The sequence below is a fragment of the Blastomyces gilchristii genome, assembly GCF_000003855.2.
Source record: "Blastomyces gilchristii SLH14081 genomic scaffold supercont1.3, whole genome shotgun sequence".
Taxonomy (NCBI): domain Eukaryota; kingdom Fungi; phylum Ascomycota; class Eurotiomycetes; order Onygenales; family Ajellomycetaceae; genus Blastomyces; species Blastomyces gilchristii.
Window position 1 is genome coordinate 921,180 of NW_003101680.1, and position 20,645 is coordinate 941,824.

The 20,645-nt window shown below is 44.7% G+C and overlaps 4 protein-coding genes across 7 annotated transcripts; 3 read left to right on the forward strand and 1 right to left on the reverse strand.

The window, feature by feature from the left end:
* Positions 1 to 2,551: 2,551 nt before the first annotated feature.
* BDBG_16475 (uncharacterized protein) lies at positions 2,552 to 2,944 on the reverse strand (the record flags this gene model as incomplete). Its single annotated transcript, XM_031724419.1, has 1 exon — positions 2,552 to 2,944. One exon carries the CDS (start codon positions 2,942 to 2,944, stop codon positions 2,552 to 2,554), a length of 393 nt encoding a protein of 130 aa, XP_031576715.1.
* Positions 2,945 to 7,061: 4,117 nt separating this feature from the next.
* BDBG_01833 lies at positions 7,062 to 11,190 on the forward strand. 2 transcript variants are annotated; one of them, XM_031720506.1, is made up of 4 exons: positions 7,062 to 8,178; positions 8,263 to 8,920; positions 9,017 to 9,530; positions 9,613 to 11,190. In XM_031720506.1, exons 2-4 carry the CDS (start codon positions 8,272 to 8,274, stop codon positions 10,553 to 10,555), a joined length of 2,106 nt encoding a protein of 701 aa, XP_031576717.1. In that variant the 5' UTR covers positions 7,062 to 8,178; positions 8,263 to 8,271; the 3' UTR covers positions 10,556 to 11,190. The 2 variants fall into 2 exon arrangements, with proteins under 2 accessions (XP_031576717.1, XP_031576716.1); XM_031720505.1 differs by having other exon boundaries at positions 7,062 to 8,920.
* Positions 11,191 to 11,351: 161 nt separating this feature from the next.
* On the forward strand, positions 11,352 to 14,358 carry BDBG_01834 (isoflavone reductase). 3 transcript variants are annotated; one of them, XM_031720509.1, is made up of 6 exons: positions 11,352 to 11,947; positions 12,017 to 12,159; positions 12,396 to 12,594; positions 12,674 to 12,690; positions 12,776 to 13,171; positions 13,331 to 14,358. In XM_031720509.1, the coding sequence occupies exons 3-6, from the start codon at positions 12,559 to 12,561 to the stop codon at positions 13,803 to 13,805; spliced, it is 924 nt and encodes a 307-aa protein (XP_031576720.1). In that variant the 5' UTR covers positions 11,352 to 11,947; positions 12,017 to 12,159; positions 12,396 to 12,558; the 3' UTR covers positions 13,806 to 14,358. The 3 variants fall into 3 exon arrangements, with proteins under 3 accessions (XP_031576720.1, XP_031576718.1, XP_031576719.1); XM_031720507.1 differs by having other exon boundaries at positions 12,017 to 12,594; XM_031720508.1 differs by having other exon boundaries at positions 12,026 to 12,594.
* A 1,179-nt stretch (positions 14,359 to 15,537) lies between these two features.
* BDBG_01835 (ATP-dependent RNA helicase DED1) lies at positions 15,538 to 20,632 on the forward strand. Its single transcript, XM_002627118.2, has 3 exons — positions 15,538 to 16,051; positions 16,172 to 16,424; positions 16,517 to 20,632. Exons 2-3 carry the CDS (start codon positions 16,222 to 16,224, stop codon positions 18,390 to 18,392), a joined length of 2,079 nt encoding a protein of 692 aa, XP_002627164.1. The 5' UTR covers positions 15,538 to 16,051; positions 16,172 to 16,221; the 3' UTR covers positions 18,393 to 20,632.
* The last annotated feature ends 13 nt before the right edge of the window (positions 20,633 to 20,645 follow it).

The window sequence follows — 20,645 nt, forward strand, 5'->3', positions numbered from 1 at the left end:
TGATGAGGTCTAAACCTTATGATCTGTTTGACAAACGAGAAATTCAAAAAAATAAAAAAAGACGTCTAAATGCCCCGAAATACAATGTCTCTCCCTGCTTTGTCGTTGTGTGCTATGTATCGCTGTTCCAGCGCAAGCAGATATCATGTTAGTTACTGTTAGTTTCTATATATGCATTCGCTGATGCTCTGGTTCTTTTTCCCAACTCGTCTATCAAGGCCGTCGTGGACCCATTCCACAATTCATCGAGAACCTGAGAAAACAAACCTAATGGCTGAGAGGACATCTTTGGAGGGGTGTTTCGACGGAAAAAACGGAGGATGAATGTTTCGAAGAGGCCTCGCCTCACATTCACTTTGCAACCCGTTGAGCCCCGCTCACTTCACCAGTATCAAGCGTAAGCGGTGTATTTCGATCGAATGATAAGGAAATGTAGCCGAAATATTGAAGGGTGGCAGCAAGTTTGAGTTGTGTTTCTAACTGACTGTCAGGTCGAAGGAGGCCCCTTTATCTCGAGGCAGTGAGATTTGTTTATGAATCTCTTTCTTCGAGCTCACAGCATAATATCCTCCGGTAGACTGAGCAGGTTGCCCAAATATTATTCCCCCCTTGGAGTCCTAGCTTCCCAGATCCCTACAGAATGCATCATAACCTTCGCGCCTCTACCCAATGTCGGATGTTGCTTGCCATGATTTTGTCTATCGCCGGCGCCCCCAATCCTGTCCCACTCACTGACAACAACCTACAAAGATGAGACGCTCCTAGCGTGAGGCTTGCAATCAGTCCAAATCAAATTACCTTCTCGAGGCTCCGGCCTGTGTTAATTTAACTGATGATTAAAATGTTATTTTTCCTTTCTTTAGTAATTTGGGCTGTGGTTTCTCGTGTTCAGGAAGTTACATTTATATTTCACTTTTCGAAGAAGTCCACTGCCGGACGGTGCGAGGAATGCTGAGGCCTTTAAGGGGTAAATTCCTGCAAACAAGTCCCTGGATTGTGTTCAACGATCCCATGGTGTTGAAGGCGTGCAGGATATAGGAGCCTCCTCCAAGTAGTGCTACTCCACCCGTCTTGTGGGATTATGCCTCTGGCAATCTATTTCACTCTGGCCTCCTGAAAGATGAGAGGGCCGTGATTCGCCTGCTCGCACAACATCCTCATCCAAATATCGAATCTCACAGGTGTGGTAGGGCTAGGGCCTCGATTTGAGAAGAGAGGATGTCTATTGGAATATATTCAAAAACATTCTATGAACAAATATATATATATATTTTTATCTCTATGCCCACCGCATCGTGATCCCATATTCCCGTGCTCTCCATCCAGAAGATGGAATACTCTTACCGCAAATCTAACACCATCCAACTCCCTCTGAAAACGACATAGGCCGCTGGGTTGGGAGATCAGACAATAACATCACATTCAAGCCAAGGGGACAGCCCACCTAGACAAATACCTCGGCTGACAAAAGGAGCAAAGGCCCCAGAAACCTTTCGCATTAATAGTTGACAGGAACTGACTGGCTGTACAAGTGACGGGACCCGGCAGCATCCAAGAGGTATGGAATACTATTAATCCGTGGAGCACCGACGGCTTGGTTCAAATCAGCCCCCCTTCCAAGCAGCCCTATATTCGGGCTTTTCTGAGGCGCATTATATATCCAGCCTGTTTAATTCTCCGACATAAACCGTATTGTTTGTGTCATTGCTTGCTAACTACCTATAATAGATATAGGGATGGACATGTACGTTCGCGGCGAATACCATCCATCTTTTGACATATACGTGTCACCAGAGAATGTCGTGGCGGCAAAGCTATAGAGGACGCTGGACATAATTTTTTTCACAGGCTCTGAAGGGAAATTTGGACCTTAGTTCGAATAATGCATAATGCTCTCTCGTATGTATATAAGGCCAGTGCTACTCGCTTTGCCCTCCGCGCTCTTTGAAGCCTACCCAAAATGACACTTATTGCATTCTCATATGAATGGGGGAGAAAAAAAGGAAAGAGAAAAAAAAACCATATATTTTGAAAATATGAGTTCCATTGGGGAACCATATGACGCAAGAGCCTATGCGCAACTCATTATTGCTCCATGCATCGCATACCAAACTCGGCCTATCTACATACTGTCGCCTGTGTATCTTCTAAGGTACGTTACCGTACAGAATACATAAATGCCAAAGGGGTGAGCAAATAAAATAAATAAATGAATAAAGGTTCTAGAGCCTCGTGCTATACATCCATATATGTACATGTACTATACAGAGTACAGCAGCTTCTACTTCGTCCCCGGCTACTCACAAAAATTCCCCTAACACAGAGTTTCAATTTCAAGCATAAGTCAGAAACCAAAGGTAAAGAGAAAAACAAGAGGGTTAGATGCCAATCTCACCCGGTTTTTGGGGCTCCAAATTGTGAATAACTGCCTGCTTAAAAGGTGACCCTACCCATGGTTGTCTTGTGCTTGGTCTCTATGCCATATGCATGCCGATGCGATGCCACGCCGGGACATGATCAGGTTCGTCTCCTTCTTTTCCTCCATGACATTTCAATTGCAATAGGTATTTTCTTCATCGTTAATCCAAGTAGCAGGACAGGAGTCACAGATTTTGCTGGAGACAAAGGGTTTGTTTCGCAAATGAACAAACGCAGCCACCCGCTCGACCTTAACGGGCCCATGCCTTTTTGTTGCATTTTTCGACTCACTCACACATATAAGACACAACACACAACACTGTCCAACAGAGCCATTGCACCCTGGAGGAGACTCGAATTGCTTAACTCTGCTACGGCTGGCGCAAGCGTGGATCTCACAGAGAAGGAGGTAAGGGAAAAATAAAAATGCGAGGCAACTCGTCCCAATGCAAGTCGCCTCGTTGCCACGGGTATTGAATATGCGCTTCCCCTCGCCCTGGTTCCCATCAATTCCACAGTTGTGCATAAAGTTGACGTACCGTACATGTCTTGTACGTGCAGTGGTACATTATTAGGGAACAACGTAACAAAGACGTAGAAGACGTAGTCGGGGATACTTTTATTTCCCTTTTTGGTCGTTCGTAGCGCAAAGATGGAGAAGAGAAAGAAAGACAGGAGCAGAAAGACGAGGAGGCGGGAATGAACTGGCAAAAGGAAGAATATCGTGCAATTGGCTGTAGTTAGTCAGTATACATACACTCTTATTCAGGTAATTACACGGAAGATTGCATATCTGACGACATACGGCCCGCTGCAAGTATGGCCTCTTTTGAAATCGTGGTTGGTGATCTGCTCCAGCTCAGGGGTAAAAGAGAATCGAATGGAATGGGTATAAATGAGAAGAGAACTGCTTCTTCTTCTTTTTTTTTTTTTTTGGTGGATTTTCATTCCTTTTCTTTTTCTTTTTAACTATTCCAGCTCATTCCTGCGATTAAATGATAGTGAAATATATAATGAAATAACCTTTTGCATATTTTCTGCACGATGGTAGCTCCCTGAACGTGCACCCCATACGCTGTAGTTCCATGTAATGTACAGCACGAAGGCATTTATTTCCCCTAAATGAAACGGAGAGAATCAACAGTGGTGTCTTATTGATACATTATTTGAGAAGCAAAAATGCACAGTATAGTATACATTTAGCACAACAAAGCAACCGGTGGAAGATATTTATTTCTTTACAGAATTGTTGAGTCCGTAATTGATAGTACGGAGTAGTTGGAGGTGGATTTAAAGCTTCATTAACAGCCGTCGGCTAGTTAAACGGCAAGCTTAAAATTTAACTTGATATGTTTTTTTTTTTTTTTTTTTTTTTTTTTTGGGGGGGGGGGGGGGGGGGTGGGGACCCAGTTGCATTCTTAACATTCTAATTAAATTTGATATAAAGACGGGGAATATGGAGTACTTGTGAGAAGAAGACGAGAAGTTAACAATGATTGATTATGCCTGCGCAGACTTATTTAAACCCATACATCATCATCATCATCATCGCTACTGATTCCATACCTGCAGCTGGGTCCATCACTTTTGTAGTACAGTAAGCTGAAGGCATGCGGCTTCGTGGAGTGCTATTAAGTGCACATCCTCCGTAACTACATTACTCCTTAAATTTATTTACATCAATATCAGAAGATCTGGAGGCTGTGTGCTCCGTACAGACAGACTGCGCAGTAATAGCACTGAATACTTGTGGATTACCGCGCCACGCCTCATTCCTTTTGCATTTATCATAGAGCCGAACTATTCCTGGAGTATATCTAGGTAAGCGGACTGTGTGTGTGTAGAGATCCCGTTCTTTTCATGAATAGTGCATATGATAACTCCTCATGATGCCCAGCTTTTCTCTAATAATATTAATCAACAGCCCAGGGGACGCCAGGAGAACGACGCAATAATGAACTGGAAACATCCCCAGCGTTGGAGGAGCTCGGAAGCCCCCGTAATCTACAATCCATCGCTATCCAGAAGCCAAGGTGAGTGGCTTCGTTAGTTATAGTTAACTAGTTACTAGTGTTAGCGTTTGCCCGGTAGCTTTTCTCTTGCAGACCATTCAGACGAAAGAATGGCTTTCTCAGACTTCCAGCAGTTGATCTAACTCGAAGCCCAGCCAAACGAGATAAGAATGAAGGATAACTTATAAAAGACAGGATTATACACAGAGAGAGGTGCATATACATTAGTTCTGTGTATACTCCGTATGCTGAAAAGAGTATGTACGCTGTACGCTGCGTATATAGAAGAGGGCTCTGGGTATTCCGCCCTTGGGGTGCATAACTAACTTATACAGAGCATGTCTGTCGAAAGCATTTCAATAGCAGAGATACATATATCTGTGCATTGCTTCCATCTTCCAACCCCTTCCGTTTCTTATCTTTAATTAGTAAAAGATACTACGTGCAGTACATTAATATTAATAATTACGGAGTAACCGTGCCATGCTTACTCACTCTCTGTAGTGAGTGCACCACAGCATATGGAAAACCACACTGTAAAGAAAATATTTTGAATATAGTAATCTTCAAAAATTAATTAATAATCACCACCACATCTATCTATAATATAAAGATTATCTATATACTCATTAGAAGGTGTAGAATCCACTGTAAGTTGAGATTCTATAGAATTATCTTGTTGTGGTTGAGTGGCTGTAGATTTTGTAGGTTTGATTCCAATCAATTGAAGAGTCTTATTGAATGTCTTTTTCATCTCATCTGCTCTACAGGTCGCGATCTTGTGATTGGCATTCTTAATAGTGAGGACTTCACCTACTTGCACCTGTCTGTAGAAGGATTTGATGATCTGATATCTATTTGCTTAATAATGATCTGCAAGTTCACTCTCACAGTGCATGTTCAATTCCACCTGAACCATGCTACTCTTGAAGATCTTGTTTAACTGTCTTGTCAAACCAGGTGTAAGAGTATTCTTCACATCTTCTAAGGTCTTGACTGCTGTATCAATTTGATGATGTAGTTTTGCAACTGTCTCTGAGAAGATTAATTATAAGAAGACAGTTGATAATTGATCTGCAGATGGCAGAGTAAAGTGATCACATATATCATCATCATCATTGTATATGTTGAGATTCAGAGCATCATCAATGATAAGAGGTCTCAATTGATTGAGAATTATATTGTGATTAACTGAATACATTTCACAGTCAGTAAAGTCAGCTCTCACAGTATCAGATTTGAATACTTATAGTCAGATACTTTTCAGATTAGTAAGGAATTATCTATTATCATACTACTTATATTTATAGTGAGTAGTCTCATTAACTATCTTTGTATAATAATGCTTATACTGCTGAAAAGATATATTATCAAGAGATTATAGAATATGACTTATATAAGATAAGAATTTAAATAGAATAATTTTATGAAGATTACAGTATTGAATGAATTCTTCTATAAGATGAGAATTATAATTATTTATTAATAGCAGTTGATAACTGCTCATTTGACACTTTTTTATCATCTTATTAAACTGCTTAATTCATTCAAATTCAATCTCATCATTTATAAAGCCAGACTTGAATACAGTGATGATGTAGTTGTCAGATAAGTTAAAGTATATATATCAATTCTCTAGATGAATCTTTAATTTTATTATAATCAATGAATTTAATACTGTGTTATCTGCACTAATATACTTTATCACTGTTATTAATCTACAGAAGTATGATGACTGTATGACAGAATTCATGTCTTTAAAGACAGTTATAATTCACTGTTCACATTCTTCTTCTTCTTAAAATTCAATCTCATTAAAGTTGTAGATATCACAGTGAAAAAATTGATATTAATTAAAAACAGCTTCATATTAATTAAATCAGTTAATAATGAAGCTTATATTCTCATAAGACACTTATTTTGAATTCATGAGTTTTTGCTTGACTCATTTATAATCTGACAGATATTTAATGAATTAATATATTTATATCTTACTTACTGTGAGAGATGCAGTCTCTGAATCTGTATAATACTGTCTTAACATGTGATTTATAACAGCTTTGATATACTCAATGATGAATAAGTAAAAATTAATGTTCAATTGATGAATTCATATCTTAATTACCTCTTTCTGACTGTCATTCAATACTCAATTCAGTGAAATTCTCATAGTTCTTGATTTCTTCTCATTGATCCTCTCATACAAGATAGTATATAAGACTTTGAATTCTCATGACAGAGATGTGATTTTTAATTTTGAATTACTTTTATACACATCAACAGCTCTTTGCAACTGCTTCTCAGTGTAATTAGAAGATTTAGACATGATTATAATTAATGATGATTATTTGAAGATGAAGAATGAAGATATTGAAAATATTTTCTTTACAGTGTGGTTTTCTGTACACTGTGGTGCACTCACTACAGAGAGTGAGTAAGCATGGCACGGTTACTCCGTAGCCTGTCAATAGGAGAGCTACTGCGTATATCACACCGCAATGCGATGCTTCATTGTTCGCTGCGTTCGGCGAGTCCCCCGCCGCCCTCATGGCAAACAAAGGAATTCCAGTCAAGGATCCTTGCTCTAAATTGGCTTTGTTGACTACGCAGTAAAATATTTATTGGAATTCGCAAGGTTGAGACCACACCCAACCCGTTTCTCAGCCACCATACGTTTTTACTAAAACTCTCTGTCACTTATTAAGCCCCGTCTGGTCGCTGGCAGGACTGTGCATTCATTTGACCGCTGTCCGAGAGAAACCTCTTCTGATGGTTTTGACGTACTGCTGCAGGCGAAGCCATTATTATTAATTGTAGTAACACACTGGTTGTCTGAGCCGACTGATCATCGAAAAGCCAGGAGGCGCTCGTTCGGCCGCTGCCTCTCTGGACTTCTGCGCCTTGTCCACAGCGTCCAGTTCTTTTAAGGGTCTTTGTTAACTAGTTACGCAAAGGAAAGAAAAGAAAAGAAAACGGCAGAGGCGCCGAGTGGTACACAGATTTGTTGTCCCCAAGGAATATCCCGATTTCAATTCCATTTTTTGCCTGACTAACACTGGCTTCCTTCTTCTTGCTCCCTTGTTCTGCGAACTGTCTACGGATTACTCTGTAGTTCATCAAATCCGTTGAGAATTTCTCACGTACTGTTCCCTACTATATCACTAGTTGCGCTTATTCTCCCTGACTCGGAGGAGGAAGTACTGCTACCTACTGGAGCTTTCCTCTTTGATATCACCCTCAGCAACCCCATTTCTGAACAGCCAGCCTTTCTTCCGCTTTGATGAGCTTGGTAAAAGCAGCTAGCTCCAAATTTACCATAAATAACTTGCTTTTAATAGGGCCACCATTGACATTAACAGTGACGATTATCGTCAGGGCGTTGATAACCACTGACTGCCGTTTGGCACTTTTTTGAACTCAAACTCAACCGTCCGAATAGCCAACGAAACATCACGCATTGTTCAAGGCCTATGCGCAAAAGGTTGTAGGATTTGGAGAACAATATCTGCATCCAACCAACGACGTCGAATCCTGCGCATCGCCTTCTCTTTTATGCTCTCAATTCCCCCTTCTTTCGCGAAACTTACAGCCACGGATCCTAACCAACGAGAACGGAATCGAGAAAACGGTTCTTCATACATTTGTGGCTTCGGCAAAGCCTCATGTCCACTTCTCGGACGAGGTAAGTTGTTGGGACAGGGCGGTCTATGGCTGTGACATAAGTGTTCTAAACTTTGCTTGAACGCCGGTGAGGCAGGATTTTGTTCACTTTCCCTTTCGTGATTCTGGAAGACGGAGAATAAGAGCAGAGAAGTAACTTCAACTCCCATAGCTGCCAACTATGCCTCCCAGAGCCCGAAGGACTCGACTGACGGAGCGTCGTGCCGCCACAGCTTCAATAAGAGCAGATAGCGATGCGAAGGCTCATGGGATATTCCACTTCGTCAATGTCAATCCATCATCTGAGCTCCAAAAATCAGAAAACCGATCCGTAATCCGCTCGCACGCTAGCAAATATATCTGGCGTCAGCATCGCGCGGGTCGTACAGATGGCAGCAACCCCAATTCTAGTGCGGTCGAATCCGCTCACTCATTAAAAGAACCCCTAATATCTTCACCCGACTCGTATGGTACTGCGAAGAAAAGGCCATGGCCGCTATCACCAGAGACCCCTGGTGGCGAGGAGCCTGTACCAGTACTCTCTCCGTCCGACGAACCCAACATATCTCCGCCCGATGATGAAGATATGTCACGCTCTACGGAGACCCCGCGCGTAGACGAGGATGTTGGCAACAATGGAGATGTCACTCAGCTTGCTCGGGACGCCCAATCGGCTCAATCGGGTATGATATCGGCAGCAGATATATACGAACATGAAAGTAATACGATAGCGGGTCCATTTAACCAGCTGATGACATTTATCGGGGAGCCGGGAAATCTTTTCCCTTCCATGCTTGGGAGCTCTGCAATTAGCAAGTTGATGCGATACGGTGAGGCCATATCCCACCTTTTCTCCCCATTTTTGGAGCAACCTACAATTGCGGTATCTCCTCATGAATCTGTACCTGACAAAGTGACAAATCTAGCCGCCTTTGATCTTTGGCCTGGTCTCGTACTGGGTGCTAAAAACCAAAAATGGAGCCGAGAAGACGTCGCGCAAAGCTGGCTTCACCGAGCAATGAGCCACCCTGCCCTATTCACTGCATTTTTATACGGAGCTGCGGGCCACTTACAAACGCGCAAACGGCTAGAGAGTGTTTCCATCGCCCCTCAAACGCGCGAGGAGAAGTTAGAACAGATCGTCTGCGAGACAGAGACCATCAAACAGTTGAATAAAATGATGCTCGACCCGCAGCAAACATGCACTGACGAAGTTATCCTAGCAGTACTGTGCATGGCTTTTAATAAGATCGATTACTCCAAGTGGATATCTGACACTGACCCCGCTCCAAAGGCGCCCTTGCGCAATCTCCAATGGCTCGATGTATATGGCGGCCTATCACTAAATGACCAGCACGTCAAGGGGCTTTTTGCATTGCTCCACACAAGAGGTGGCCTAGATCAACTCAAGCTGCCCGGGCTGGCAGAAACTCTTTCAACGTAAATCTTTCTTCCTTTTCCGGTTTTCATTCCATGTTCCGCTCTACTTGTATTGAGTCTCACGAATCTCACCATTCCATAGATCTGCCATAATGCTCTCAACCAAATACCTTTCGAAACCCCGGCTCCCTTTCGTCCCAATCTTCAAAGATAGTGCCACCGGTAAACCGCCGATGTGGCCAAACCTCTCCTCAAATACGTGTCCTATGCCAATTAATATGATAAATCTGGTCTCGAATATCCAGCCCACCCCCTGCCTCGGCGACAATGGTAGTAACAATATTGAGGCAATCAACACCAGCGACATATTCACACAATCTAACCTCCCAACCCCCCTAACAACCGTCCTGCGCAATATGCAAAACTACAGCGCTGTTGTAAACCTACATAGCCAGGGTCTCCTCCCCTATCTCGAGCTCCCCGTGATCGCCGATAGACGCAACTGGGTCCAATACGAGCTCTTGAGTCTACGGCCCATACATGAAATTAACGAGTACACAGAAGATTCTGAGCCCAGCAATCCTACCCCAGTAATCCTCCAGCAACAACAACAACCACATCAACAACAACAACAACAACATCCACAGCAACTACTACTGCAAGCCTACAACTATAAAATCTACGAGCCCATCCGCCTCGCAGCGATGATATACAGCATGCTCGTAGTCTTCCCCCTACCAGCTGCCAACCGACCATTCGTGCGCCTATCCCGGATGATGAAAGCAGCGCTCATAGCCGCGGAGATCGAGAACATCACCCCCACCCCTGCCAATCCCCGAATCACCGATCATTGCTGGAGTAGCGCGACGGAGATGTTGCTCTGGGTGATAGTGCTAGGCACGATGGCAGCGCGGAATACGCCGAGTGAAGACTGGTTCGTGGAGCGGAGCAGGGATGTGATTAGGGTTGTTGGCGTGGGGAGTTGGGAGCAACTAAAGGGGGCGATGGAAAAGGTTCTGTGGATGGATTGCGTGTGTGATGTAGGTGGGTTGGCGATATGGAATGAGGTGGGTGTGGGGAGTTAAGGCGAGGTTGGGAGCCAGAGTCAGCGCGTGAATGGGAATGGGATGCTAGTTGGTGGGATGGATTGGGTGGTTTAGCACAAGCAGGCAGCAATGTGGGTTTGTAGAGTAGAGCCTTGAAAGTGGTTTATGATGAATGCCTCGATTCTTGAACCGACCAGACCACGATTTTTTCCTTTTTTTTTTTTTTTCATACCGGGCCTCTACTTCCCTCCTGCCCGTTTTACTTTTTAGCGAAGATTACTTGTAATGGACATTGAATAGGGAAAAGGGATTTCTGATTTTGCAGTTGTTTAATAATAAGTGTTTAAATATTTTCCGGGTTTCTTGCCCCTTCTTTTCTTTCTTTCTTCCTGTCTTTTTTTTTTCTTTTTTTTCCCCCTCTTCCTCCTCCAGCATCTCTTCCCATTCTACATCTCGCCTCTCATGTTCCCCCCGTATATTCCTTGGACAATTGCCCTTTCCCTTATAAATGTAGTTATCCATCTCTGGAGAGAATGACGTTCTATCCAATGGCACTTCTGACATCTTGTGATCATTAATAGAAAGGATTGACATTTTCAGCTACGCCCCGATTTTTTCTCCAATAGAGAGTTATGAATTAAGTACATAAGAGATAAAAAGAATCAATCAATGCCATAAGCTAGTCCTCATGTGAAAAAAATCCTCCTGCGAGGATTTAACGAAAATTTGCCACGTGATTGATATCGGCAAACGCGCTAGAGTAAGCCAATAACATCTAACTAGTTAACAGCTGGGATAGTTAGTAAAAAGATCTCTATCCGAGATCCTTGATGGCAGCGGGATGATCAACGCGCAAATGCAGGATATCAAGAACGCAATAACAGCTGCTGCAAACTAACTACGGCGTCACCATAGCAAAGGCACAGGCACAGGCACATTCGACTCTTCCCATATATGTATAACGGTTGGGCGGGACAGCGAGGCCGATTACGAGCGAATCTATATATTCTTGCAATTGTTTCTAAGAAACAGATAATAGCCTCGGCATTGAAAGAAAGCGAAATACGGCCGAAGTGTGAGATAAACTTGCTTGCCTTTGGTTCTGACATGTAACGAGGAAAATCTGAGTGACTGATAATCTCGAGCGCCCAAGCGTTCTCACGATGCTCTGGCTGGAGAGTTAATCCCTAGCCGTGGGGGTCATATCAAGCTGTCAAAGGGGCAGAGTTTTGTCATCATGTCACAATAACGTCCTCCTCCCCAGATTCAGGCGAGTGACAAAACGCTCAAAACAACAATAATGCGCAGTTCCATTCCTCGTCACGAAGCCTATTATCAAAACACCTGTGCAAGCTCGGTTTTACAGGGGTCCATATCCATGAGCATGCCTGCCAACATAGCTTAAATCCGTTTCCCTTGCCGCGCTACGAAGTACTACGCCCGTATTTGAACCCAGGGCTTCCCTTAACTCCGTTTAGTTCCAACTAACTTTGTGCCAAGCGCGCGCAGATACATACCATATTTTGACGACTTGGGCGCATCTTAAGAAGGTTCAGCCTGCCAGGCTCTGCTCGGTCTCTGACCCTAGAAAACAACAGACCGCATTCTGCAGTGAGATCCCGGATTATCAATCTTTGCAATTTGTAAGCTTGCTCTTGTGCGGATGACGTGCTGCCCTTGACATCACCACCATACCATCCGCCTAGTATCCTCGGAGTCGTGAACTGGAAGTGTTCCCAAAGCCCAAAAGAACACCACAGTTTTCCGAGAGATGACGCGGTTGAAGTACAAGATGAATCTAGATGACGCATCTTACATTCATTATTCTATCCAGCATGTGATGGCATCTGATGAAAATAATGCATTCGACTACAAATAGCCCTCATTCCACCTCCGTTGAACTCACTTTGTTGAAGTCGTGGAGTATTAGAAAATAGGTTCGATACAAGATAGAGCTCATCATCTCGGAAAAGTGATATTGACCGATTGATTTACTTTAATTTTACTTTTGACTATATCATCGCTTCAATTCCAACTCTACAATGTCTCCGACTCTCAAGAATGTCATTGTTGTCTCGGTGTGTATCTTATATCCAGCCACAGCATACAATCGTATATCATGGACGAATATATAACTGACAGATGGCTGGCTAATAGGCAAGTGGGAGAGTAGGGTATGTCTAAGCCTACCTTATGACGACACATCAAAATCAATCCCATATATATCCCCCCTGACCAACGCTTACCGTGTGGATATAGGGCCACCATTGTATCCGCTCTACTGAACTCCGCTCATGGGTATGCCGTCTCAACTCTTTCCCGGGAGGGATCCAGCTGCATCCCACCAGTGGGTGTCACAAGCATCAAAAGCGATTACACGCATGACTCCTTAGTCAAATCCCTAAAGGGTCAGGATGTTGTGGTATCTGCCATCGGAGCTGCTGCCGTGCTCGAGCAAATCAAGTTAATTGACGCCGCGATCGAGGCAGGGGTGAAGAGATTCGTTCCCAGCGATTATGGCAGTGATACGCGGATCAAGCACTCACATTTGCGCGTGCCCTTTTTTCCGATGAAGAATCAAGTCTTTAAATATCTAGAGGAAAGGCAGCACAAGATTGAGTGGACTGTTTTCCTTTCAGGGCCTCTTTTGGATGAGTGAGTGCCATCAATGCAGAAAACCCATACCAAGAGACTTACTCCTCTCACTCTGGCAACGGGATTTCGTGTGCCCTCTTACTACTTCTCTCTCTCTCTCTCTCTCTCTCTCTCTATATCTCCTCTCTAATTCCTCACAACTTATCTGCACATCCACAGAACCCTTAGAGTCGACTTCCTCGGCTTCGACATTGCCAACAAGACCACAACGTTCTGGGACGAAAGATACAAAAACGTCCGTTTCTCAACCGCACGCCTCACCCTCGTCGCGGACGCGGTCGCCCAGGCCCTCTCCCCCGCCATCTCCCCCAAAACAGCGAACCAACTCCTCGCCATCCGCGACACCACCGTGACCTTCGCGGAGCTACTCAACGCCCTCGAGGCCGCCACAGGTTCCCCATGGCCACTCAACCACGCCGACTTGGACGAACTGGTCGAGGAAGGCAAGTTGAAGGCTGCAAAGGGCGATTTCAGCGGGGTCTCGCATATGATTGTGCGGAATATCCTGGATGTAGAGTCTGGGGGTGATTTCGATGAGAGGGGGATTGTTTCGAATGGGTTAGTCGAGGTCGAAGGGTGGGGGTTGCAGAGGGTTGTTGATGCGGTTGTTGCGGAAGTTCAGGGGGAACAATGAGGGGATATAGTAAGTTGAGGGAAGGGATGTTAATGGAAGTTTGGTATATGACTACGATGATTTGGAACCATATTTTATGCCTCTTATCCTCTCCCTTTTACCTTTCTCGATTAATTATATCTTTTGCTCTTTTTATTTGTTAAATACAGCCTATCCATCAGACCCCTTCCACTGTCACAGACGATCTACGCCTGATGTGTACACGGTACGAGCACGTCTCCAAATTTCTACCAGCCAATCCCTTTTCATCAATGTACAGGGCGGTTTTTACCAGCCAGCTTTCTACACGTGCACCCAAAAATACTTCTTTCCATTTCGAAGGGTGCGCACAACATGGAAGTTTGATATGGAGAATACAATTTATATGCCCCCTATCAGATAAACATAAGTTGACATTAAAGCTTTCATACATTTCTTGACACTTTCCGGCCCGGGGCCTACTAGGTACCTATGTATTTGAGCCATAGTATCGTATCCCCTATCAAAAACTCAACCTGGAGGCTTCAAACGGGGAAAGTGGGGGGTATGGGTATTTTAATCTACAACTTTTGACATCAAATAACCCCGGGCTAGTAACAGCCCCTTTGACAGGGCGCCAAATTAACCATTCCCCTCAAAACCTAAGTCCTTTTTCATATAACCTCACGGTTGAGCTTTAAATTTTTGCTTCCCCAGGGCACCTAGTTGCAAAGAGGAACATGCTCCGTGTCTACCTAGGTACCTACCTCGGAAAATAGGAACCTGCAGCAAATTCCCGTTAACTTCCGACGCCACATCTAATCTTGTATTTTCTACTTGATGTCCTCATCTCACGCCGAAATACTTCGAGGTGGGAAAAAGCTTCAAAATTGCAAATGCGTAGCTAACCCACAGGCTGGCAGCCCAGGCGGAGCGGGAAAAGGAGGCCAATGTCAAATTTTCCCTAACTTTTTATGCACCGTATACGTACATTAATGTTACCCATATATATGCAAAATATAAACCCTAGAGACATGCAGCCAAAAACGAGAGAGGTGGCGGAAGTGACATGTCGTACATATGACGTTGATGCCTTTTGAAATCCATACCCTACGGCAAATAACTTAGGGCAACGACGAAATAGAAGCTCGACGGCGAAGATAACAGAAATGGTAGGTATATAGCCGGGTGGTTTTGCATGATATCTTTTATGTGTACATGTGGTGGCTATGGGATATGCTATTATGCACCACCGAGGAGGGGGGAAATTAGAAAGGAAATAAATAGGCTTTCAGTACGGAGTACGGAGTAGGAAATCCAAAGCTTCAGCCCTATGAGGATATTATTATTAGAGATCCCGAAGGTAGGTGGCGTCCAAGATTTCAAAGTACGTAGAGATTTTAAATAGGAGAAAATAAGGTGCCCTGGCCCGAGGACAGACGTAAAAGTTTGGTGAGAAGTACGGATACAGCCCGTAGTTGAATTACTGGATCAGAACAAATCTTGGGCCTTTGATCAGAGGGTTTTTACAGTACCTAGGTGTTGCTTTTTCGGCGAAATCTCGAAAGATGGCGAAAAAGGAGAAGAAAAACCACAAACAGGTCACTCGGCCATATAAAATACATGGCAGAGTGACTTTGCCGCTGATATGTTTTGTTTATTTGGCGGAGGCGAAAACAAAAAAAGGGAAACTTCTGGATTGGGTTTAGGGCCGAATGCAGCCAGCTGCGGCTCAACCAACACAAAAAAAATTCGTTCCAACTCGAACTTCCGTCTTCTTCTTCTTCTTCTTCTTCTCTTCTTCACTTCATCACAAACTCCACATCTCTCCTCCTTTCTTCTCTTTCTTCTATCCTATCCATCTTCCCCCTTTTCTCTCTTCCTGTTTCTCTTCTTTTTTCTACTTACATCACCCCCCGCCGCGAATAGACTTTTAGATCTGAGAGATTGTTTTCCTTGTAACGAACTACGAAATCTCGTTCAGGTCTTAATTTCTTTTACTTCCATCGTCTACGAACTTCTTCTCACAGGACGCCACTTATATTTGAGTGTGTGAGAGACTTTCCAGAGAAAGAAATATATTAATCATATTCCCATACACAAGACGGTCTCTTTCCCATTCTCTCTTTTCGATAATATACCCAGAGGAGAAAAACCTCAAAAAGCTCATCTCGACCTTCCTTTGATAAAACGCTTTTGTTTCTTATTACGTCGAGATCTGGCGTGTTCTGTGATTCCTACCGCTACTACTACTACTACCACTACTACGACTTAATTTTATCCACTTGGTACGTGTTGTGTTGCCGTTGAGATTTTCTTTTTCCTTCTGAGAATCCGGATTTTTTGTTGTTCGCCCTCCGAGACAAAATCGCCACTGACTTTGAACATATATATCTTCTTTTCTTCAGAAAACCAGAACAACTTCCAAATCAAGTTTCAACCCACAGCAACCGCAAACATGGCAAACGGCTTGAATATTGGTTCTCTCAAGATCGATGATCCCCAACATCCTCCTGGGCCCAACCCCACCGGCCGATCTGCTTATATCCCTCCCCATCTACGCGGCAACGTCGCTCGTCCTCCCATGGGACTGGATGGAAGTGCTCCCGCTCAAGGTGGTCCGGGTTTGAACGCGAGTGCATGGGCTCCAAATAACGCTGGGTAAGTGCCTTTGTCTATTCAGATTCGTGGCTTTCGAACCGCTCGAAACTCTTGACAACTGTATTTTGCTAACGATATGCTAATTGTTTTAGTCCCAATCCTGGTGCTGGTCCTAACTGGGCAAATGCTCCAAACTTCACTCCCCGTGATCGCCCTCCAGGAGCTCCCCCAGCCATGAACGGCAATACCACCTGGGGCAATGCTCCTCCCCGCCAGTTCAATGCAAATGACTACGGTAAACCAGGCGCCAGCTCGTTCAGAGGATCCTCATATGGCGGTAGAGGCGGAGGAGTTCGTGGAGCTGGCGGACATGGATACTGGGACGACGGTGGAAACCACGTTCAGGGCCCGGAGAACAAGCGTCTCGAACGCGAACTTTTTGGCGAGGCTGACGATCCCACTAAGCAACACACAGGTATCAACTTTTCCAACTACGACAACATCCCTGTCGAAGCTAGTGGCCATGACGTTCCAGAATCCATTACCGCTTTCACCAATCCTCCCTTGCATGAACATTTGCTGTCCAACATCCTGCTGGCCCGCTACACAGTTCCCACTCCTGTCCAAAAATATTCCATTCCCATTGTCATGGGTGGTCGGGATCTGATGGCGTGCGCTCAAACTGGTTCCGGAAAGACTGGTGGTTTCCTCTTCCCAATCCTTTCACAGAGTCTCCATAGACGTGGACCCGAAGCCGAAGCTACCAGAGGATTAGGCCGTCAGCAAAAGGCGTACCCAACTGCTCTGATCTTGGGACCTACTCGTGAACTTGTTTCTCAAATCTACGAGGAGGCTCGCAAATTCTGCTACCGTACTGCCCTTCATCCCCGCGTCGTGTACGGAGGAGCTGAGATGGGAAACCAACTCCGCCAACTTGACCAGGGCTGCAATGTACTCGTCGCCACCCCGGGACGTCTCGTCGATATGATGGAGCGCGGTCGTATTTCGCTGGCCCACATCCAGTACTTGGTATTGGACGAGGCTGACCGTATGTTGGACATGGGTTTCGAACCCCAGATTCGTCGTATCGTGCAAGGCTCCGACATGCCTGATAAGCATATGCGTCAAACTCTCATGTTTTCCGCCACCTTCCCTCCGGATATCCAGAAGTTGGCAGAGGAGTTCTTGAAGGATCACATCTTCCTTTCCGTCGGGCGTGTCGGCTCCACCTCTGAAAACATCACCCAGCGCGTCGTCGAGTGCGAATCCGATAAGGACAAGGACTCTGCTCTGCTCGACATCCTTTGCACCGACTCTACGGGGCTGACCCTCGTCTTCGTCGAGACCAAGCGTCAGGCAGACATGCTCTCCGACTTCTTGCTCGATCACCGTCTCCCAGCTACTGCCATTCACGGCGACCGCACCCAGCGAGAGCGTGAGCGTGCCCTTGAACTTTTCCGTACAGGCCGCTGCCCCATCCTCGTCGCCACTGCTGTCGCAGCCCGTGGGCTTGATATCCCTAACGTCACCCACGTTATCAACTACGACCTCCCGAACGAAATCGACGACTACGTTCATCGCATTGGTCGTACCGGCCGTGCTGGTAACACCGGTATCTCCACTGCCTTCTTCAGTCGCAGCAAGAACTTCAAGATCGCCCGCAGCATGGTCGACCTGCTCAAGGACGCCAATCAGGAAGTGCCGGACTTTTTGGAAAAGCTCGGTCGTCAAGGTAGCTACTTTGGCTCCAGCGGTGGTGGTCGCGGTGGTGGTCGTGGTGGCCGTGGTCGCGGTGGATCAAGCACAACCCGGGACATTCGTCGCACGGGCGGTGGATTCGGTGGAGGCATGGGTGGCGGCCGCCCTGCCTATGGAGGATACGGCGATTCCGGTGCTGGGCCCTATGGCTACGGCGGTGCCGGTGCCGGTGCCGGTGCCGGTGGCTACGGAGGCGGCTACAGTGGTGGATATGGTGGAGGCAGCTATGGTAACCCATCCGGCCCCACTGGTCCATCTTCCTGGTGGTAGATTTCTATTCCAATTTCCAAAAATCCATATCAAAATTCAAAGATCTCCTCGAAAAAAAAAAAAAAACGGAAGGAGATATGCAAGAAAGGAGAGAAAAAGAAAGAAAGCAATTTTATGTTTGTTTCTGGTCTTCGACGCTGTGGCCCATTACAGTTACAACGAAAAAGGAGAGTTTTGGTTGACTCCCTCCTCATTTCATCTTCGAGCTTATAGACTAAGTTGCGATGTTAACGCAACCAAAACCGTCTCCTAATTTTTGCCCGGGTGGCATTTATTCCATGGATGTTACCCACCCCTCAGGAATTTACCTTATCGGCTTTGGTCATGACTTGCAACGAATTTCCTCTTTTTTTCTTTTTTTTTCTTTTCTTCTCTTTCCTTTTCATTTTCCTTGTTTCGTTTTTCCGTTTTTCCACTTTTTCTTTTACATCTGATATTTCCTTCCTCGTTTTTCCTCGTTTTCCCTCGTGCTTGCTAGTGCGTGCACCAGATTCCTTGACCTTTTTTTTCATTTTGCAGCTTGTTTCCTAAAACTGAGCAAAGATCCACTTTTTTTCGTGTGTAATTTTCCAATATCGTCTTCTCTTCCTTTGTCCTTTTCTATTTGACCTTGTCATTGTTTCCCATATGCTCTATGATGCAGTTTCGCTTTACTATGTTCGTCGTTTCTGCCTTATTTTCTCGCGTGCATGTTTGTGCGTATATGTCTGTCTGTCTGGTCCAACGGGGCGGCTAACGTTTTGCATGAAAAAAAAAGATGCCCAACAAGGGGTGTGTCTACGGTTTTGGGCGTTATATTTTCCTTATCCTTTTCTTTTAAACAGCAAAAGATAACGAAAACTTGCGTCTTGCTTCCTCAGTTTATACGGCATGGTTGTTGTCGTTGTTTTCTTCATTCCTTCTCATTGGCTTCATCGTTCGTCGTTTTCCCCGTGCTTCAGGAATATTTCTTTTATAACTTTTCCCTTTCTCTGTTTCTTTTGTCTTGTTGCCACTATGCATGAACAGAAAGGAAAGGGAAAGGCTTAAAAAAGGGGAGTGGGGAATTAAAGAAAGGAAGAAAGAAAGAAGTGCAAGATGCAGGAGCATATTATCATCCATCATCATAGACCAGCGTTTGAACGTATTTTGATTTTTGTTTTATTCCCTACCTTCTGTCTCTTCTGTTTGTCCGTTTTTCCTCCATTGTTTCTGTGAAAGGAAGAGCAAAATATAAAAATTCGAAACGGAAAGCCTGCCCGTTCTTATCAGATACTCAGATACCCATGATATCCCTCGAAATTTCTCTTTTTCTTTTTTTCCCTTTCCATTGTCCTCTTCAAAATGAATATCATCTGGCCGCTCATGCTCGTATTCACGCACATTTCCCCTTCTACATTTTATTGTTCTTGATAAAGCACTGGCGAAAGAGGGCGGGGGAAGGAAGTATAAGTGAAAGAAAAAGGGAACCGATAGAACGGCTGGGTTTTTAGACTTAGGTAGGACCTAGTTATATGTACCTGCACTGCAGGAGCCTGATAAAAAAACATATATGCTTTTTTAAAAGAGAGTAACAAGTTCGAAAGCAACGTGTTTTAATGATGATAGGCTTATGGAGGCGCGGTTGAATTTGCTTCAAAATATCCAGGCCAACTTGATTGATTGTAACCAGTTATATGCTGTTTTGGAATGCTTTTGTGACTGCCCGAACTGCTGATGGATGAAAAGCAAACTCCTCGGCCATTTTTATATCCAGGGCCGTCCTCACGTCTGTCTTGTTCATGAACTTCTTGGAACGGGTAACTACATCATCTTCAAATCGAGCATCTTGAGGCTCAAGTCTATAGGTCGCCGTCGACCTGGATTTGGTACCCATATAGCCAACGACGTGGCCGTATGGCGTACGCTCAAAACATCGAAGGAAGGAATATCAAAAAAAGAGCTTCAGGTCCCGCCAGAGGGGAATGGATGTGCTGTGTGTTTTTGGAGTTCGTGGCGGCCAAAAAATGAGCCTCTGCGAATCTCAACGACGGATGACACGGAGAACAACATCGCATGTTTGTCCTTGAGGATCTTCTTTCAGATAAACAGATGGAGGTCATGATAGGGGTAACTATCATCATCTCGTCTAGGGAGGATTGTCTGGGATGGGATTCTTCAATCGAGTGGTCATGGTAGAGAGAAGCGCTTTTGGCAGTTAAATAGCTGCAAGTAAAATATAAAATAGCCTGCAAATCTCTTTTGAAACAGCTCATTGCCACTAGCAGCATCGCC